Genomic DNA, 19,458 nt, shown 5'->3' with positions numbered 1-19,458 from the left:
CAAGGAAATCAGCATGAAAGATCAAGTAGTGTGGCCTGTGCATGTTTCAAAGGTCCCAGAACAGCACTTGGTTCTCAGAATTAACAAAGCCAGAAAGCTAGGTTACTAACTAACCGATAGTTGGAGTACTATGCAGTACTGCCTCAACTGTTTCAAACTGTTTACTGATCACAGCCATTCTCATGCACTCTAATAAATGCCTTACAAGCCACCAAGATTGCATCTATAATAAGAGGCATACACCCAACCCCACTCCTAATTCAGTTTGACTATCTGCCCATTTTTCATGCACTTGTTTGTCATCACAGTATCTGGGTGCTATAGTGTCAAGCTGCCTGGTGCAAAGAATCATTCTTCCTTGTAGGGAAAGCTGATCTGGAGAGACAGGCAAGTGAGAAAGCGGTTCTTTAGGCAGGACAAAAGAAAATATGAACAAAATTCAGCATGCTCATCCCTAGGATCTACCAGGACCATGTGAATGCGTTAAGCTTTGTCTTGCTTTCTTGAGAAAAAGAAGGAAAGGACAGAGAAGTTTCTTCCCCAGTGCATCATGAAGAGACAGTTCTACTTTCCTCCTTCAGCAGAGGAAAAAGTAGAATGTGTGCAGAGAGGTCAAACAGGTATAATTTAAAACAGGGGAGAGATCGTGCTCCGACTTATACCCCAGGAAACATGATTTACTTCAGTGAGGTTGCATACGATAAAAGTCAGGACAAAATGTTATCCACCAACTTTACTACTGTAAAATTGAAGCACAATGTGATGAAGTAGACAAAAATCAACTACCTGTTGAGGAAAATGCTACTAACATCATCATGACTAATAGGTGGTTTCTTTGAACTTGCAGCCATTCTTAAGGGCCTGAGAAAACAGTTTACAAGAACGTAAAGATGATGCACATATTCAGATTCAGCCTCGACCATGTTAAAAACTATCTGGTTTCTCTTTCTCATGCTTTCTGCATGCGGAGAACAAATATAATCTTGGACAATTGTCTTCCATTTTCTTCTGCACAACCAGCCTCGCATAAAGCTCTGAACCTAAAATTGATCAAATACAGAACAACAAGGAGAGTAATGAGAAGCACGTTCAAAAAGTTAACAACAAACAAAGAAATTAAGCCGGTTTTTCATCATGGCAAGAGCTGTTTGTATCACATATATCTTCATTTCAAAATATATGAATATGCTGTGCAGACTCCCTTGTTAATTGCCAAGGCCTCCAATGATTTACTGCTCTCTGATTGCCATGCATGTACATTTTAAAGATATCCATTTATTAGAGCAAATACTATAGTTGTTCAGTAAAATTTGCTATTAGAATTTAGATTGGAAAAGTATCACAGATATGTACTGGTACCTTTAACATAAGCTCAGGTGCCATATGCAGTTACACCTTCTTCCAAGGGAAATCTAAAACCTCATATGGGAACATGTTACTTTCAAGAAATGAGTTTAAAAATAAACCCAATTTAATACAACTATCAAGATGTGTATTTACTGAGCAACTGTATGACCTTACTGTAGAAAAGCAGTAGTCTCTCTGTACCTAGGGTTGTGGCTAGCTTTCATTATAAAGGCCCGTGCAGGTAGTAAGGGAAACCCAGACAATGTGGCATCAACTCACAGTTAGTCCAGAATGACTCCTGGACTACCACACCCAGAAAGGCTGAGTGAAAACCCAAGTACACAGTCATAACACAAAGGAGTATCATTAATGGGTGTGGTAAGCACGAGTCAAAATTTCAAAATATAACTTATATTTGTGTGTGTGTCTGTAAAATTTTGCGTATGCAACCCCCAAAGGCACATTGCTGGAGCACAGTTACCTGCATGCACAGGAAATGATACTAAAAACTCCTCATGCACTGTTGCATATGCTAAGTATACAAGGTCCAAATAAAGACTGGATTGAGGCCCTTTTGAATGTTGGTCTACAGCATCCTGAAGATATTACCACCAAAAAGATCAAGCTGAAAACTAATATCAAACTGTTTTCTGAATTTCCAAAAGCAGTGTACTATTTGCAGTAATGAGACATAAGCTGAACTCTATTTTTGCTACCAAACAACCCTCTTCAAAATCATGTTCTGTAAGAACTGCACAAATGGTGGATAAAGTAGTCACATATTTCTTCACCAACAAGGAAATAGCCTATTGCTTGAGTCCAAATGTTCCTAACTGCTCTGAAGTCACAACAATATTACATCTATGTAACTCGTTTATGTCAAAAATGATCATGTACGTAGCAAGTAAAGATTACCCTATTAAGTAATATGTAACTAAATATTCTGCTTTCATACAACGGAAATGTTAAAAGCTGCTGTGACTTAACTGGTTTAGGTACAGACAGGGTGAAATGAACAGCTTTACACTTGAGTATAGCAAACTAGGAAACAATCAATGAAAGCAAAACTAATTGTACAGTAAACCAACACAGGTATATTTATCTCCATTTTCTCCCCCCAAGCAGGGTACATGACAGTTTACCTTTTTAATTTTTTTTATGTCTGGATCCTCATCTTCCTGGTTGCCTTGATAAGGCCGCATTCGTTCCTTAGTTTTATTGAGAGCTACAATCTGACAAAAACAAGAATACCATTAATGTTTTCTTCAAGATTTTAGAAATGTTCAGTTACAGTATCTAATATGTAGCACTTTGTTCTCTTTCAAGGATCTTCTGGGGGCCTCTTACGCCTGTACAGCATTATAAACATCCTTCTGGGTGAGGAGGCCTGGACACAGCTCTCTGGAAACAAACAGTGATGCTCCTGCTCCAGCCAGAGGAAACATAAATAGCATTAGGAGGTGCTTCCTCCTCCAGAGACTGAGTGCTTCTTCCAGACTCTACCACCTCAGGAGATAAGGTGTAAATTTTTAATGGTGAGAGTAATTAACCATTGGCCACAATGGATTCTCCATCACTAACTATTTTTTAATGAAGATTGAATGTTTTTCTAAAAGATATGCACTAGGAATTATTTTGGGGAAATTCTATGATGTGTGTTATACAAGAGGTTAAACTAAATGATCACAATGGTGCCTTCTGACCTTAGAACCTATGAAAATCCCTTATCCAATCAAGCATTATTTTATACGAACAGACTACACCGGTATAGATTACAATGCTGAATCACAACAAAATTAAGCCAGAGAAAAATGTGTTGAGGACCAAACAAATGCTTTTCAACTGCATTCTGTTAAGACACAGTAAATAATATGAATAGCAGAATCCAAATCACAAAGTGATGGGTCTTTTAAAATACTCTGCCAATAAGGCAACTAAATAAACTAAATAATCACTCAGTAATTAACTTTAAAAGGAAAATTCTGACCTAGTGTTTTTAACGGGACTATTGAGTATTTTCCTTACTGACCTATTATAGGTCCACAAAGATTGCAAGAATAGGGACATTATGCAATAGAGATAACAAAGTAATCAAACTATACTAAATCATTGACACTTTAGTAATGTGATTGCATGCAAATACCTCAGATTTTAGTCTTTCAATTTCCGTGTCTTGATCTTCAAGTTGATGTCGAAGCTGATTGGCTGCAATCTTTTCTGTCTCTACAATTTGAACTAGATGAATATACTTCTGCATTAAGACCTCTCTCTCAATCAGAATGTCTGAGTAACTAGGGAGAAAAATATTAATTAGTAAATAAGCCAAATGCTGACTTCCATATCTTTTTATATAGTATTGATAGACTAAACCTATCTTGTGTGATGAGTAAAAGAGCCTCACAATATTGTGTTTCTTTTGCTTAATATATAATTCATAGTTTAATCATAATGCAGCCAAATCTCTAATGTGTAATTATATTTTAACATTCAGTATTTTTACACAAGGTGTATGTATCATAATTATTGCAGGTTTCTGTTCGCCCCATCAGAGAGGGAGGTAATCTCAGAGTCATTTATCTGAGCTCCTTATATTCAGGACAAGCCCAGGAACTTTATTAAAAACAAAGCATTTAATGAAAAAAATTATCTGCTGCTTTCAGTATTTGGCATTAATTCCAGGACTATTTTTATCCATCTGTACCTATCACTCTGGTAACATGCCCTTAATCATGAAGGAAGTTTTTGTTCCCATATTTATTGTAGTTATCCAATAATTTGGTTTTCAATATTTTGTTCTTCAACAAGTTTGAGATAGCAATAGAATCTTTTAAAAAACTAATCCAGAAATTATGCCATTATTGTTTTTCTTTAACTCCTGTATTAGTAATTTATTCCTGCTCCATATTATTTTCTGTCAAGGGACTGTATCTCTAAGCCAGACCATATGCCATGACCAGAACACTTACTGGCAGTACCATACTCATCTTCTGGGTAAAAAGAAAATGAATTTTCATGGTGTCATGTTTTCAAATCAGTTCTTCCTATACAATCTCTTCACGTGACTTTTTTTTTTCCATGTGATTCAACCTCACTTAAATAGGTACTAGAGATGTGTGGAAAGCTTGATTCTGCAAGGTGCTGTGCACTCTGGCCTTGATCCAGCAAAGTACTTAGGTTCGGTCTACACTTAAGAATTAAATTGGCCTAGCTACATCAGTCAGAGTGTGGAAAAAACCAAACCTCTGAGCAACATAGCTATGCTTACAAAAACCCCAGTGTAGACCTAGCTATGCCAACAGAAGAATGCTTCCACTGATGTAGCTAACTTCATTCAGGGACCTGGTACTCCTGCACCAACAGAAACCTCCTTTTCTTGGTGTAGACTGTCTCTACATGGCTATGCCAACATAGGTTCCATATGGTAGAAACAATCCTAATGTGTTTGGCTTTCAATATATGAATAGTCCCACTGAAGTCAATGAGAGCACTGGTACTTAAAGTAAAGCACTTGCTTAAGTCTTTTGCCAGATCATAGCCAGACTGCAGAAAATCTTGCACGAGGGAGCACTAAATCATAGAATCATAGAATATCAGGGTTGGAAGGGACCTCAGGAGGTCATCCAGTCCAACCCCCGGCTCAAAGCAGGATCAATCCCCAACTAAATCATCCCAACCAGGGCTTTATCAAGCCGGGCCTTAAAACCTCTAAGGATGGAGATTCCACCACCTCCCTAGGTAACGCTTTCCAGTGCTTCACCACCCTCCTAGTGAAAAAGTTTTTCCTAATATCCAACCTAAACCTCCCCCACTGCAACTTGAGGCCATTACTCCTTGTTCTGTCATCTGCTACCACTGAGAATCTTTAGTATGTGCTGTTCTACTTGATTGTGATTTATTTCTGTCTATGAACTCTCACTCAAAATGCTGAGTACTGAATTCCTTCCACTCTTATGTCTGCAAAGGGTATGGGGTAGAAAGGGCAATACCAAGTTATTTTGACTAAATGTCTTCTGATGTTTAAACTTCTCTTATTTTGCAACAATCATTTAATAATGAATACTTTTTCTTCGTTTTTGGGACTTGATATAAAAAGAAAAACTTAAAATATGCATATTCTCTGACTTTACTCTTTTTTATGTATTTATTGTCAATTCATTAAAAATTAATGGAGTCATGTACTGGAGGGCGCCAACACTGAATATGGCTATTACATTAAATTGCTGACCTGGAAAAAAGCTCATATTTAAATTAATTGGAGGGCTTTCCCAAAGCCATCATAAAACAAGATTTTTTTCTCTTAATGCTTTATGAAAAGGATTTAAAATGTTGAAACTTTTCTCTACAGTGTTTATTTTTATCATTTAATTATTGTAATCATCATCATAATAATAGTATAACAATAACCACCCATCCAAACAGCGCTGGGCTTTTTTCAATAATTAATATCACAATATATGTATTCCTGGGGAAATCAATCAGGAAACATCCCATATATTATTAGTGGAATGAACAATAGTTGAAATGAGATACAGCCATTAAAAATAATCTGTAGTAGTGCACCTATTTTTCAGTTTTCAAGAATTTATTTTGCAGACTCTAGAGTAGTCAGTCTTCTTCTTAAGTGTCAAAAAGCATCTGTGGCAGTTAAACGTGTCTGAAATAGAAGCAATAACTAAGACCCCAATTCTCTCTCCCTTACAATTATGTGAATCAGAAGGAATAGCATTGATGAAAAGCTCATGTAAGTGAAAGGAAAATTAAGCCCCGATCCTTTATTCTCCTCCCATGTTTAATGACAACTGTGTTTATGTTATATGTAAGAAAAAAAAATGGGAATTAACCTGAACAATGGAAAGAATAGCTTTAGGGAACTCAAACATATATAGGGATAAGTAAGAAGCCCCTATTTTCTATTTTTTCCCTTTCATAAAGTTTTACTGTTGAATTTGTTCAATTAAGAATTAAAGAAAATTATGTTTCTTTTCAGCTCAAAGTTACATTAAATGGCAGAGCAAAGCAACACTGTTAGCAGTTGCTATGGTCACAATCTATATAAATTACAGAGTTGGATTATAAATTGTGATATTTATTTTATTTTTATTTTGTTCATCTGCTAACACTCCTTCCTTTAGAGGAATGCCTAGAAAAACTTTATCTTGCATGAATAATTATGTACATCCCACAGTGAGCTATATGTCAGTCTAGACTTCCACTATCCCCCTGTAAGGCATGCTCCACTAAGGAACAAGGACTTCGCTATATAGACCTGTGAAAAAGGACTGAAAATTGTTTGTTCTTTTGAAGTGTACTTATGATGCTTGTCCTATTTACTAGCTAGAGTTGTAAGAAATGATGGCACCAATTTCCAAACCAAGCAACATTTCCTTCACCATCAAAATTAAAGATATGGGGAGTAGTTATTGGTTTCCCCTAAAACATACCCACAGTGGAGTATGAACAGGCTTTTCTCCCTTTCCCCTGATTGAGTGATCAGGGAAAGAAAAGTTTTAGGCCCCTGGAATAATCCTCCTTTCCAAGAAGGTCTTCTAAGTTAAAGCTGAGTCCTAGGTTCTGTTAAGAGACAGAGAAACTAAAAGGGGTGGAGTGGGGGAGGTTCATGATTTATTCTGAAATTCCATGTGCAAACATGAAACTCCAAGTAAATCTAATGTATCTGAATCTCTAGAAAAAAGAACCTGCTGGGTTTGGTTCCAAACTGCTGTGGTATTGCCCACCCCAAAAGGCATGAGTCAGACCTCCAAAAATCATGAGGATTTTTTTAGATGATCTCACATGTTTGGTTTGCCTTTTGATATTTCTATCTGCTTCCTTCCCATCCCCAATATGTACTAGAGTTGCCAGCTCTTCACAGTTTATTTAGTGAGGTGATTTCTACAGCTATGCTGGCTGTTTACTAAGAACTATGTTACTCCCAGCCAAAAGATTGCTCCACAATACTTCCAGCACAAGGAAGAGAAGTAAAATCAGAGGTCAGAAAGGACCTGGCTCAGGAGGGAGCTGGAGGCAAGCAGGAGCAGGAGGGAGCAAGTTATCTGATACTTATACTGTGCTGATGTGCCATTAATTAACAACCTTTATATCCAAAAATCCTCATTAAAAAGAAAGTGATGTCAACGTGTTGAAGCAGGAGCAGGAGGCCAGGCAGTTTAGGAGCTGGGACTGAAGGGTTGAGAACTGGGCTGGGAAGAAACTGGTGGTTGGCAAAGGGGCCAGTGGTAGCTGCAGCTAGTGGACATTCAAGAGTGGCCTGCAAACAGTGAGGCAATGGGCCTGAATGAGACTGCAGGTGCTACATAAAAGGACAGGACTGTGGCCAAGGGATTTGCAGGCCAGCGCGTGATTGTCTCTGGAAAGGGGTGGCCTCGAGCGAGTATCCCTGCACTAAACTAGAGGAGCCCCACCATCATGCTCCGGGACTGAACCATCCTTGGAGCTGAACTGGGACTTGTGTTTATCAACCTTTTATGTGACTTAGAGCCATCCTAAAAGTGTAATGTTTTTTCCAGGCAACCGTAGTAATGCATCTTTTGTTACTCATCAGATTCAGTGTTATGGGGGACCCACCAAGGTCTAGAGTTTGAAGGGCCTAAAGCTTGAAGCACCTACAGGACTTGCCTCTGAGCATATGGTATACCGAGCACACTACCAGGCACTTAGGACTGGTGTACCACAGGGCTCATAGTGACACCCTGGGGCTGGAGGGCGGGAGTCAGTTACAATACTGTGCTGGTGTGTCATTAAATAACTCATATATCAAAAAATCCTCATTAAAAAGAAAGTGATATCAAAGTATTGAACTGTCACATTACAGGGAGGCAAAGAATTTATACAACAAGCTGCACCCATCTCATCTAGCGTTACTCTTCTGGTTTGGACACCTATACAAGAAAAGTGAATGTGTAACTTCCTGGAAAAGCAGCTTTACATTTTAAGAGCAGCAATTCTATACTTTTATAATATGATACAGAATGACAGAACTGAATAAAATTACTGAATCCCTCAAAAGTTCTCCAGCAAATAAAGAAATTTGATAAGACACCTGATAAATGTGATTTTGATGGAAGGAGAGGCTAGATCAAGATGGGGATGGGGGCAACATTGTCTTTACGGGGTCCGTGTAAAACCTATTGATAGTGAAAACCTGTGTTTTAGGCCACAATTGGAGGCCAGAGTTCAAATCCTGATTTAAAAAACAAGAGAAAATGAGTTTGGTGGTCTCAGACTAATCCTTACCCAATATATTGGTTTTCTGACCCTTATATTGTAGATCTGTGGGGAAAACCTGCCTTTTTTAACCCCACTCAGGCCTAAATTGTCTGTTCCCTCTCATGTGTTCCCTCATTTCTACCCAGATCAGCTCCCCTGACTCAGAGCACTGCTGTGCTGAGTTGCTGTAGAACAATCACCCCTTCTAAGAACAACTCTCCCTTTTCTCCTACCCTGCATAGTGTGCAGTGGTTCTGGTGCACCATCTCCATCCTCTGCAAGAATGGTTCCTCTTGCAGTCTTTGGGTTGCTGCTTCTCAGGCCCTGATTCAATTTCTTTAGGTTCCTCCTCAGTGTTCAAGAGGACCCCTGAACCACATACCCTCAACAAGTGGGAGGTGAGGAAAAGAGGGGCTGGGATTGTAACCCCTTCTATACATATCACACATCAAAAAGCCTGCCTGGAGTGGAGCCAGGACCCTCTACAACATCAACAAATAATTGCAAATGAAAACTCATGCTCATTTTTTAGTCAAGAGCAACACCATTTCCATTTATGTATTTACATGGTTTGGATCCTGAGCAACTCAGAGACTGCTGCCCTCTTGGTATATTACCATAGCAGTTCAGATTAACTGTGATTGCTGAAATGAGGGAGGGGCCTGGAGGAAATGCATTTCAGGAAAGGGCCTTCATTTCTACAGCTCAATTCGCAAAACCTGAGTTGGCTGACTTTCACATTATGCTGTAATCCTCACCTTCCTCACCCAGGCCCTTTCTGAGGAAAGGGGTACTGGGTGATAGAAAGTCATAATGCAGTCAAGTGACGGTCTACAACCCTTTCATTTTTTGCACACTAGAAAGTGTTTTGGATTTAAATTTTGTGACTGGCATTTTATTTATTGAAATGTATTTATTATATAAATATAGTTGTCTCCACATTTTTGTACCCTCGTATCTGAAGGCATTTTTGTGAGTCACTCGCTATCTCATTTCTATGGCTACTGAACACTTATTTCTGACTTGCAAGTTACTAACCAAGCAACTCTTGCGTTTAAAATGAATTAATCCCTAAGTATTTTGCACTAAGAAAACATGTTCTCTGAAACGAATTTTGTCTAGAGCACTGATGTTTGTGATACAGAACACATGTGCCTTTAACAATTTGTATCTAATACTCTATCCAGTGAAACTCACCTAGGGAATGTAAGTATACATTTGCCTAAAATAAATTACTTTTTTTTTTTTTTTAAGAGAGAGTGGATTTAGATTAAAAATCTCTACCATCTTCTTAAGAATAAAAAGTGGAGTTTAGAATAAATTAAGAGGCCGGTTTCATACCTAGCTTGGTGGATAGCTTCTACCCATTCATCTCCATCACTTTCTTCCTCACAACGGAGCTCCAGTGGCTTCTGCCCTTCATGGCCAAAGACAACAGTAAAGAAGTACTGCGAATTTTAAGGGGCAAAAAAGTTGTTTTAAAAATGCTGCTAAGTAAAACACAGGCATAACATACAATAAAATATTATGAATTTTGATACAACCCAAAACATTACACACTGCTAAGGATTCAGTTTCAACTGATGAAAGCCATAAAATGCAAAGCTGAAGTTTAACCTATATTCTTATAGCAGCTTTCATGATACTTATGATAACTCATTGTTCTAAAGCTTTCAAATAGAAGACATCATAGAATAATTCTTTTAGCAGCTGCAATACTTGTGTACAACAGGGTGACTTAAGGATGGCATCTTTGTAGTTCATTCTTTGCGTTGTTTTTTTTTTTAACCTTAGGTCAATTTCTTTTATTTTTCTCAAATGCTACTTTAGAAAAGACCTCTCCTGTGGGTATGAGTGACAGTTGAAAACAATTGTTTGTGATTTGCATTCCTTGCAGCTGAAACCTTGTCTGTCGGCGCATCCTCCACACTGGGACAGAAACTTTCCCAGATTTGAAGGCAGAAAAAGAAGACTTGGGAGGACATGTTCAATGAGTTAATGCACCTCTGAGAGTGACAAGACAGAGCTTAGCACATGGAGGATTGCACTGTCCGAGAACCTGGACATGGACAGAGAGGACAGGAGAGCATGCAGGGAACTAGAATGTGCCATGCATGAAGAGATGCTGAGGATTATGAAGGACTAATCAGACATGTTGAGGTGTCTGGTTGAGGCTCAAGAAAGGCAGCTGGATACTAGAGTCCCTCTGCAGCCAATGCTGAACCTGCTGCCATCATCACCCAGTTCTACATCCTCCTCCCCAAAATGTCATATGGGGTGGGGGGAGGGAATTTTCGGTATCCCTTGCACTCAACGCCAGAGGAGGGTACAAGGACCAGAAGGCGCCCATTCCCACCCCTTTGATTGCTATTGCAATGCATCTGTAAGCAAGCTTTCCTTGTTTCTCCCCCTACAATGTTATCAGCCCTTTTGCCCCAAGTTATCTTACTTTTCTTTGCTGTCTCTGTGTGTTTGTGTGCATAATAAAATTTAATGGATTGAGGGGAAAAGGCTCTTTATTCATTCAACACATGGTAATTGGTGGGGTGGAGTTTACAGGGGAGAAAATGCAATGGAGGGGACAGTTCAGTAAGGAACAACACAGATAAGTGTCACATTACTCTGGCTCATTGCTGAAACTGGTTTTCAAAGCCTCACGGAGATGCAGAGCCCCTCGATGTGCCCATCTTATTGCCCTGGTGTCTGGCTGCTCAAAATTGGCTGCCAGGTGATCTGCCTCACCCCCTCACCCCAGAGGAAACTTTTCTCCCTTTGTTTCACAGATATTATGGTGCACACAGCAGGAAGCAATAACAATGGGGATATTGCTTTCACTGAGGTCTAACCTAGTAAGCAAACAATGCCAGCGGCCTTTTAAACGTCCAAAGGCACATTCCACCACCATTCTGCACTTGCTCAGTCTACAGTTGAACTGGTTCTTACTGCTGTCCAGGCTACCAGTGTATGCTTCATGAGCCATGGGAGCAAGGAGTAGGCTGGGTCTCCCAGGATCACGATTGGTATTTCAACATCACCAATGGTTATTTTGCAGTCTGGAAAGACAGTCCCTGCTTGCAGATTTCTGAACAGACCTGTGTTCCTAAAGAAACGTGCATCATGCACCTTCCCCGACCATCCCACGTTGATGTCAGTGAAATGGCCCCTGTTATCCACTAGCGCTTGCAACACCATTGAGATGTATCCCTTTCTGTTTATGTACTCTTTGGCAAGCTGGTCTGTTGCCAAGATAGGGATATGCATTCCATCTATTGCCCCATCACAGTTAGGGAACGCCATCGCAGCAAAACCATCCACTATGTCCTGCACGTTGCCCAGAGTCTCTACCCTTCTTAACAGAAATCTGTTAATGGCCCTGCAAACTTGGATCACAACAGATCCCATGGTAGATTTACCCACTCCAAATTGATGTCCCACTGACTGGTCGCAGTCTGGCGTTGCAAGCTTCCACAGAACTATCACCACTCGCTTCTCCACTGTCAGAGCAGTCCTCATTTTAGTATTGCTGTGCTTCAGGGCTGGGGAAAGCTCTATACACACTTCCTGGAAAGTGGCCTTACGCATTCAAAAGTTCTTTAGCCATGCTCATCATCCCATAGCTGCATAACAATGCGGTCCCACCAGTCAGTGCTTGTTTCCCGGGCCCAGAAACGGCGCTCAACCTTGTCAAGGTAATGCATGACTGTCGTCAGCAACTGTGAATTGCTCCGCTCTGTGTCTTCCAGCAGGGCTGCATGCGTGGCATCATATTGTTCTATGTGGCAGCTTCTATATTGGCTGTGTAAATACTGTAAGATAAGGTGCGAGCTGTTTGTAATGCTACAGCTGAGCAGGGCCCATGCTTATCGTGCTATGGGGTCCACGCACGTCACCAAGGCTTATGAAAAAAGACTTGAAAAAGGCTCGGTTTGTTTGCCGTTGATTTCAGGGAGGGAGGGAGGTAAGTGCATCATGGGAGGCTAACACTATGTCCCCATAACCACCCATGCGAATGTTTTGGTCCCATAAGGCATTGCAAGCCCAACCCAAAATTCCACTTGGGTATCTGCACTGTGGGATAGCTACCCACAGTGCAGCGCTCCATGCGTTGATGCAAGCCCTGCCAGTGAGGATGCACTCCGATGACACAATTAGCGTAGTGTGGACACACAAGATCGACTTGTTTAAATCGGAGGCTCCATGGCGACTTACATAAAGTTGACTTAACTTTGTAGTGTAGACATGGCCTTAGTGAAGTTTATGGGAGTTGTGAGTGAAGGACTTCAGGATAGGGCACTGAGCAGTAAGCTGGTATAAAATGAGTCTTCTCGGGTAAATGTAAAGTATGAGGAGACAAAATGCTCTCCCCACTAAACATAACTACTTCTGTATCTGAAGTCTAACTGTAAGCTCCAAGTCATTCTAATCAGTAGTGAAATATCTAACTCAGCTTCCTGTTGCTCCACCAGCCATTGGTACAAATAGTAACCCTGCAGTGCTGTAAATGTTACTATTTTTTATTTTATTTTATGCATGCGTCTGATGGAGTGGGGTTTAGCCCACGAAAGCCTATGCCCACATAAATGTGCTAGTCTCTAAGGTGCCACAAGTACTCCTTGTGTTTTTTGTGGTTTTTTTTTTTTTTTTTTTTTTTTTTGCTGACACAGACTAACACGGTCTGGAACATTTTACTTTATGTGTCAAGTTCACAGCTCAGCTGCGGTGACGATACAAGAAATCCACTGAGGAAAGTGCAATTTCAAAAATCATCAAGAAAATATGAAGTATATCTTCAGAGTTAATGGTTGTTTTAAAACAGAAAGATCTAGGAATGTATCAAGAAGATCAGAAGAAGAAGAGAAGATCAGAAATACATATACAGACAATATCTACAATCATGGGTAGAAAGAATGTCTCAAGTCAATATTTAAATCTAATTTCTAATTGCAAACAGGAGGGAAAGATTGTCCATGAGACACTTTCCCTGTTAAAATGATTAATTTTATGAAAAATATTGACAATCGTCAAAATTAGATGTACTACTATATAACTATTATGCATCAGTAGGTGCTGCTTCTTTAGTAATGAGTAAACTACGAAGTAGATCCTATTAATTAGAATGTATATATATTTACTACATCCATCTGCCTTTATGCTAGTGCATATACTGGGATATCTGATTTCATTTTAATTAACTTCAGGTAGACTACATACCATCTGACCATGGAAAGGTATACATAAAAAGGAAGTTATTTCTTTAGGAATTAGATTATTCGTTGAACTTAAGTTCCTAAATCCTATATTAACAATGTTTCATATAGAAGACTTTGGGCACAGAAATTAGCAAAAGATAAGTAAAAATCATAGGAACAAGCTAAAGTAGAAAGATTCACATTTAATAGAGTTCACAATGAAAGTCAAGGCTCATAGCTATTGAATTTTCAGAGATAAACCACTCCAAAGCTCTGAAAAGGGTCAGTACATCATTTAAAGGACAATCCTCTAAAACCATGATCTTTCAACAATGCTTACCACTTAAACGTGAGTACCACGTAGGGTAAGAAACATTTAATGAGTTGTGGAAGGACCCACTTAAAAGAGCATTAGATAAGATCCTTTTTATGACACAATGCAGCTAAAATAATCTTTAAAATGTAGAAAACAATTACACTAACAACACAGAGATTTGACTATTTATTTCATATTTTGTACAGAATTACTAGGCTAGGTGATGTGTATGTATTTTTAAATCAATGTGACCTATGTGTCTTTATAAGTTCTTGGTTTCTACTGGGTTTCATAACGATGGAAATTCAAATATAAAATGAGAATAAATATATAGATCTGTAGAAGTATTAATTTACTTTCTAGGTATAATTGAAGTAGGAGGGAGAGAGGAGAGTTGATTTCACAGCACTCTCTATATTGTCTTGTAAGGTCAGATAACCCAGCCCTCACTCAAACAAAACTTGTAGTGATTTCAAGGGAAATTTTGTCTTAGGATTTGGATGACATAGATTTTAGAAGCATTCAGTTACTATGGTGATGAGCATGATATAAATGCCTTGTTAGTCTAAGAAAATGACAGACTAGAGGTTTGATTCAGTTCCTATTGAAGTCAACGTTAAATTCCCATTGACTTCAGCTGGAGCAGGACCGAGCTCTTGGTGGGTATGGCTGGCACAGAAAACTGAAGATTTTTGGAAGTTATTAAAGATTCACTTGCTTTTTAAAAAAGTTGTGAGCATATTTATTGCTCTCCAACACCATGGCAAGTTGTCTATCCTACCATAAGTGGATACTTTCCACACAAACTAATATTTAAAAGTAGGGTTCACCTCTCAACAAGTATATGCAAAAGCACCATAATATATTTTTTAAAAGAATCCTGAAGTAATCCTTGGACTTCAAATATTTTTATAAATGTTACTTATTTATCAAAAGCATTTGTTACAAACAAGTTAGAAAAGAAGATAGTAGCTGTGACACATTCCTGGATTTTCAACATCATGGTGTGTGTGTGATTGCTTGTATATAAACAATAATAGTACTATTGCTCAAGTCTTCTAAGTAGCAGTTCAATTTCCACATCATTTTGATTTAGACAGTAGTCATAAAAAAAAATCACATTTCAGTAAACATGCTGTTTGTGACTGAGAGTAAATATTTATGACCTTGTGGACAGATTTATATCAGCTACCATCATTTTTATCTGTTAGTCTAACAGACAGGCATTTATATTTTTTGGATTAGGCATCTGGGTCAGTTAGATTATCTTTATTATTGTTTCTCCTGGAAGTATGTAATGAAGACTTGTAGAAGGCTAAAGATTAAATAAAAATTCTGTACTTTGTACATATATCAAAAGATTGTCATTCCTTTTTTAAGCTGTTCTTTCAGTATGCAAATGGATGGATTTACAAGGATGATAAGCATTGATTTTAACATACACAGCTCTTGTACAAAAGGGTTTTTTTAAGTGTATCCGGAAAGAGAGGAAAAAAATAGAACTCATTTTATTAGCAGCACACTATTAAAAAAATAAGTCAATGGAAAGAACAGTGTGATCAAGTTGGAGGACCATCGTCCTCTATTTCTGAAAGTGTTAAATAAAACTATTATATTATCTCTTATACTGGTACCTAAGTCCAACTAGTCTCAATTTCTTTTTAAACTGGAAAGGAAGCTGGAGAAGCTGTGCTAAACTGTGGGATGTGGAGAACATCTGCTGGGCCTCCCTGGTTAGAAATTACTGGAACAGGATTAGGAAGATGATTAAAAATGACTGCATGAACAATCAGCTGTCACTGATGAATCTAGGATTCTGCTGGCTTCCCGTAAAAGCAGTTTACACCATAAGATTACATTAATTGTGTCTTTTTAAGAACTGCTAGGCTAGTAGTTACCACTCACTGGAAGAAGAACACAGATCAAGATTTGCAATACTTGTATGAAAAAATAAGGGTTATGCTAGACTGGAGAAGTTTATGTATGCTGCATGACAAAAACTAGACAACTGTATAGCTCCCCATCATACAAACTCCCTGTCACAGAATGACTGGCCTCTTTCATAGGGAGTGGGGTCCAGTGCACCTGGGAACCCAATAATCTGCTGCCCAACTTGGCATAAAGAAAGGCAGCTGCACTTTATAAACAGGGAGACAGCTGCTGGTGATTGCTGGCAGGTGCCTCCAGACACTGCAAGGAATAAGAAGGTTCCTGAAGGGCCCTGACTCAGCAGCAAGGAAAGCCTCTGGAGAAGTCTGGGCAAAAAGTGCTAGGAAAGCAGGAACACAGACTCTTATGGAGGAGGGGCTGTACCCATCTTGGGAATGGAGCCCGAAGAGGTGAATTTTAAAGACAGGACAGACCCTCAGGTAGGAGGAGTTAAGCCCAGTGAAACTGGGATGAAGACTATGTAAGTCTGGGTTCTATTTTGAAAGATGTCAAGCAAGGCTTAATAAATTTGACCCAAGAAGGGCAATTTTTAAAAATATCTGGACTGTGTAGTCTCTTAAAAGGCCCTGACTTAAGAGGAAACTGAGGCAGGCTTCAGCAGAGCCACACATGGCCAAAAGGGGGTGCTACAGGGGAGGTACAACCTTTGACACTCCCTTTTTATTAATTATTACTACTTGTATTACTGTAGTGCCTAGGAGATCAAGCCATGGACCAGGATCCCAGTGTACTAGGTGCTGTTCAAAACACAGAATAAAAAGATGATCCCTACCCCATGTATTTTACAATCTAAGTATAAGACAAGATACATTAAATGACAGATGGGGGAGTGCAAGGAAACAAAGAGACAATATTGGTCAGTATCACAGAGAGTGATCTCTGTACACCAGCAGCCTAACTGTTGAGTGTTTTATAGGCATAGCAGAGATTTGAGGAGCGATTTGAAAGAGAACAATGAGACAGATTCACGGATGTTTACAGGGAGCACCCCCCAAAAAGTGAGAGGTAGCATAGGAAAAAGCATGAATGTGCTTGTTTGAAAATTTAACGAGTGTACAATTGGGGCTGGAATCATGGACTGATCAGAGATGAGCATCAATAGCTTAATAATAAAATTTTGCCTTAAAACTAAATAATCTGAGTCAGAAGAATTCATTTTGAGTGACATATTGATATGTTAACGTTTCTACAAAAATTATGTACTGAAAGACATTTAAAATACACCATAATTTAGTCAAGCACAGCACAAAATTCAACCAGAATAGATGTTGAAAGGGCCTCAAACTGGCCACCAGATTTTCACACACAACTTTGCACTTGCAAATAATTAGAATCAAAATGACAGTACTGAGATAAAAGAAAAGGAGTACTTGTGGCACCTTAGAGACTAACAAATTTATTTGAGCATAAGCTTTCGTGAGCTACAGCTCAATTCATCGGTATGCGTCCAATGAAGTGAGCTGTAGCTCACGAAAGCTTATGCTCAAATACATTTGTTAGTCTCCAAGGTGCCACAAGTACTCCTTTTCTTTTTGCGAATACAGACTAACACGGCTGCTACTCTGAGTACTGAGATAGCTACTTGATTACACTCACACAAAAAAGAAGAATGTAAGATGGTTTTTTGTGATCTCATTTTACTGGATGTGTACAGAGTTATTTGTCTTCTTACTCTATTGTAGTTTAGAATTTAAGCCTGGGAGACGAGACCACGTTCTATTACCTGCTCTGGCAATGACTTACTGTGCAGTCTTGGGCACATCACCGAGTTAAAAATTTTCATAAGCATTTCCAGAAAATTAAAATTGAAGATAATGGAAATTTTAGATGCTCAACAGCTCTGAAAATCAGTCCAAAGATTCGAGTTTATGATTTATTTGAGCTAGTTTTTTAAACATTTGGCTTTAACCTCTTCATGCTTCAGATTAACCATCTGCAAAATACCATCTGTGGTACCCCATAGAAGTTAGTTCACTACTTAATGTTTGCAGCTAAAATCTTAAGAGAAAATCCTAAGAAAAAATAAAATGTGAAAACAAAACTAATGGTTACTCCTGAGGGAATTCTGCACCAAAAAATGAAAATTCTGAACAGTATTTTTAAATTCTGCAAATTTTATTTGTCAATAAATAAATGTTGAGGCTCCAACATGGCAGTGGGGAGCGCAGGCCAGAGGCTGCACAAAGGTGGGAGATCATCCTAAAGCCCCTCTCCCCCCACCCCCGGGACACACTTAGTGGTGAAGCTGCCCCCGAATCTGATACAGCACAAGGGCCTACCCAAGAAACACCCCTGGGTCCTGCCCCTCCATACCAGTTGCATCAGGTGGGGCAGGCAGGCTCAGCCCGGCAGGATCCAAGTGTGGAGAGGCTTGGTGTGGGGGAAGCCAGGTGTGAGGTGAGAGGATTCTGGGTGGGGCAATTTGTGAGTAACTCAGTGGGGAGGGGGGTCCAGGTGTGGGGGGATCTGGATGCACAGCAGCTCATTGGGGGGGTTCCTGGGGCAGGGACAATGGGGCTCTACGGGGGGTCCAGGTGAAGGTGGTTGAGTCTCAGCAGAGGTGCCTGGGTGTGGGGGGGATGGGGCTCAGCGGGGATGGGGGGGGGGCTCGGCAGGGGTTCCAGGTGCAACAGAAGTGGGGGTTTGAGTGTAGGGGGCTCAGCAGGGAGTGGTCTGGTTGCAGGGTGGGGATCCAGATGTAAGGGGATGGGACTCGGGGCGGGGGATGGGTGCAGGGAGGCTCCAGATGCAGGGGATGAGGCTTGGCAGGGTGAGGGTTTGGGTGTGGGGAGGCTTGGTGGGTGGATTCCGGGTGCAAGGGGTGAGGCTCGGTGGGGGAGTTTGGGTATGGGGGTGTCCAGATGTATGGGGGTTGGGTGGACGGGGGGCACAGGAAGTGGGGGGTATGGAGTTTCTTGCAGTCAGGGGAGGTTATCAGGGGTGGGTCTGACCCGACCGCAGCTACTCCTTGCAGGGAAAGGTGAAGTCCCTTCTTCCACTACCCGCAGCCCAGATGGGACTAGCATATGAGCCCAGCGCAGGGTAGGAACCACCAGCCAGGGCATCGTAGCCTGCGGTGATTACTCTCTCCAATGGTTGTTCAAGGTGCTCGAAACAACGTGCCCGCACTGCTGGGGCGGGGTGCACAACCACTCTTGCGGCTTCCCTTTGCTTCCCCATCAGAAAGTCTTTTTTCTGCAGGGACTCAAAGAAATCTGTGGGGGACATGAATTCTGCACACACGCAGTGGCACAGAATTCCCCCAGGATTTAAAAGGTAAGTTCAACATATTATCATTCCTCACTTTTTTGGCTGTGTTAATGTTTTAACACTTCAGAACACTAGGAACCCATGTTGAACATCCAGCAGCAGTAAGAGAAGGGCTGACCTGATTATCACTTTTGCACAGGGCCATGATTTTGTGTGCAA

The 19,458-nt window shown here is 40.1% G+C and overlaps 1 protein-coding gene across 2 annotated transcripts in view; it reads right to left on the bottom strand.

The window, feature by feature from the left end:
* Positions 1 to 19,458, bottom strand: part of RASGRF2 (Ras protein specific guanine nucleotide releasing factor 2) — a 205,917-nt gene that overhangs the window by 147,523 nt on the left and 38,936 nt on the right. For both annotated transcript variants that reach the window (XM_077817129.1, XM_077817130.1), the window contains exons 2-5: positions 9,916 to 10,022; positions 3,491 to 3,638; positions 2,490 to 2,579; positions 787 to 1,040 (exon numbers count right to left, since the gene is read on the bottom strand). In XM_077817129.1, coding sequence (XP_077673255.1) covers positions 787 to 1,040; positions 2,490 to 2,579; positions 3,491 to 3,638; positions 9,916 to 10,022 — 599 coding nt within the window. The remainder of the gene's footprint in view (positions 1 to 786; positions 1,041 to 2,489; positions 2,580 to 3,490; positions 3,639 to 9,915; positions 10,023 to 19,458) is intronic.

Source organism: Eretmochelys imbricata, chromosome 5, assembly GCF_965152235.1.
Source record: "Eretmochelys imbricata isolate rEreImb1 chromosome 5, rEreImb1.hap1, whole genome shotgun sequence".
Classification (NCBI taxonomy): Eukaryota; Metazoa; Chordata; order Testudines; family Cheloniidae; genus Eretmochelys; species Eretmochelys imbricata.
This window is presented reverse-complemented; position numbering and strand designations above follow the sequence as displayed.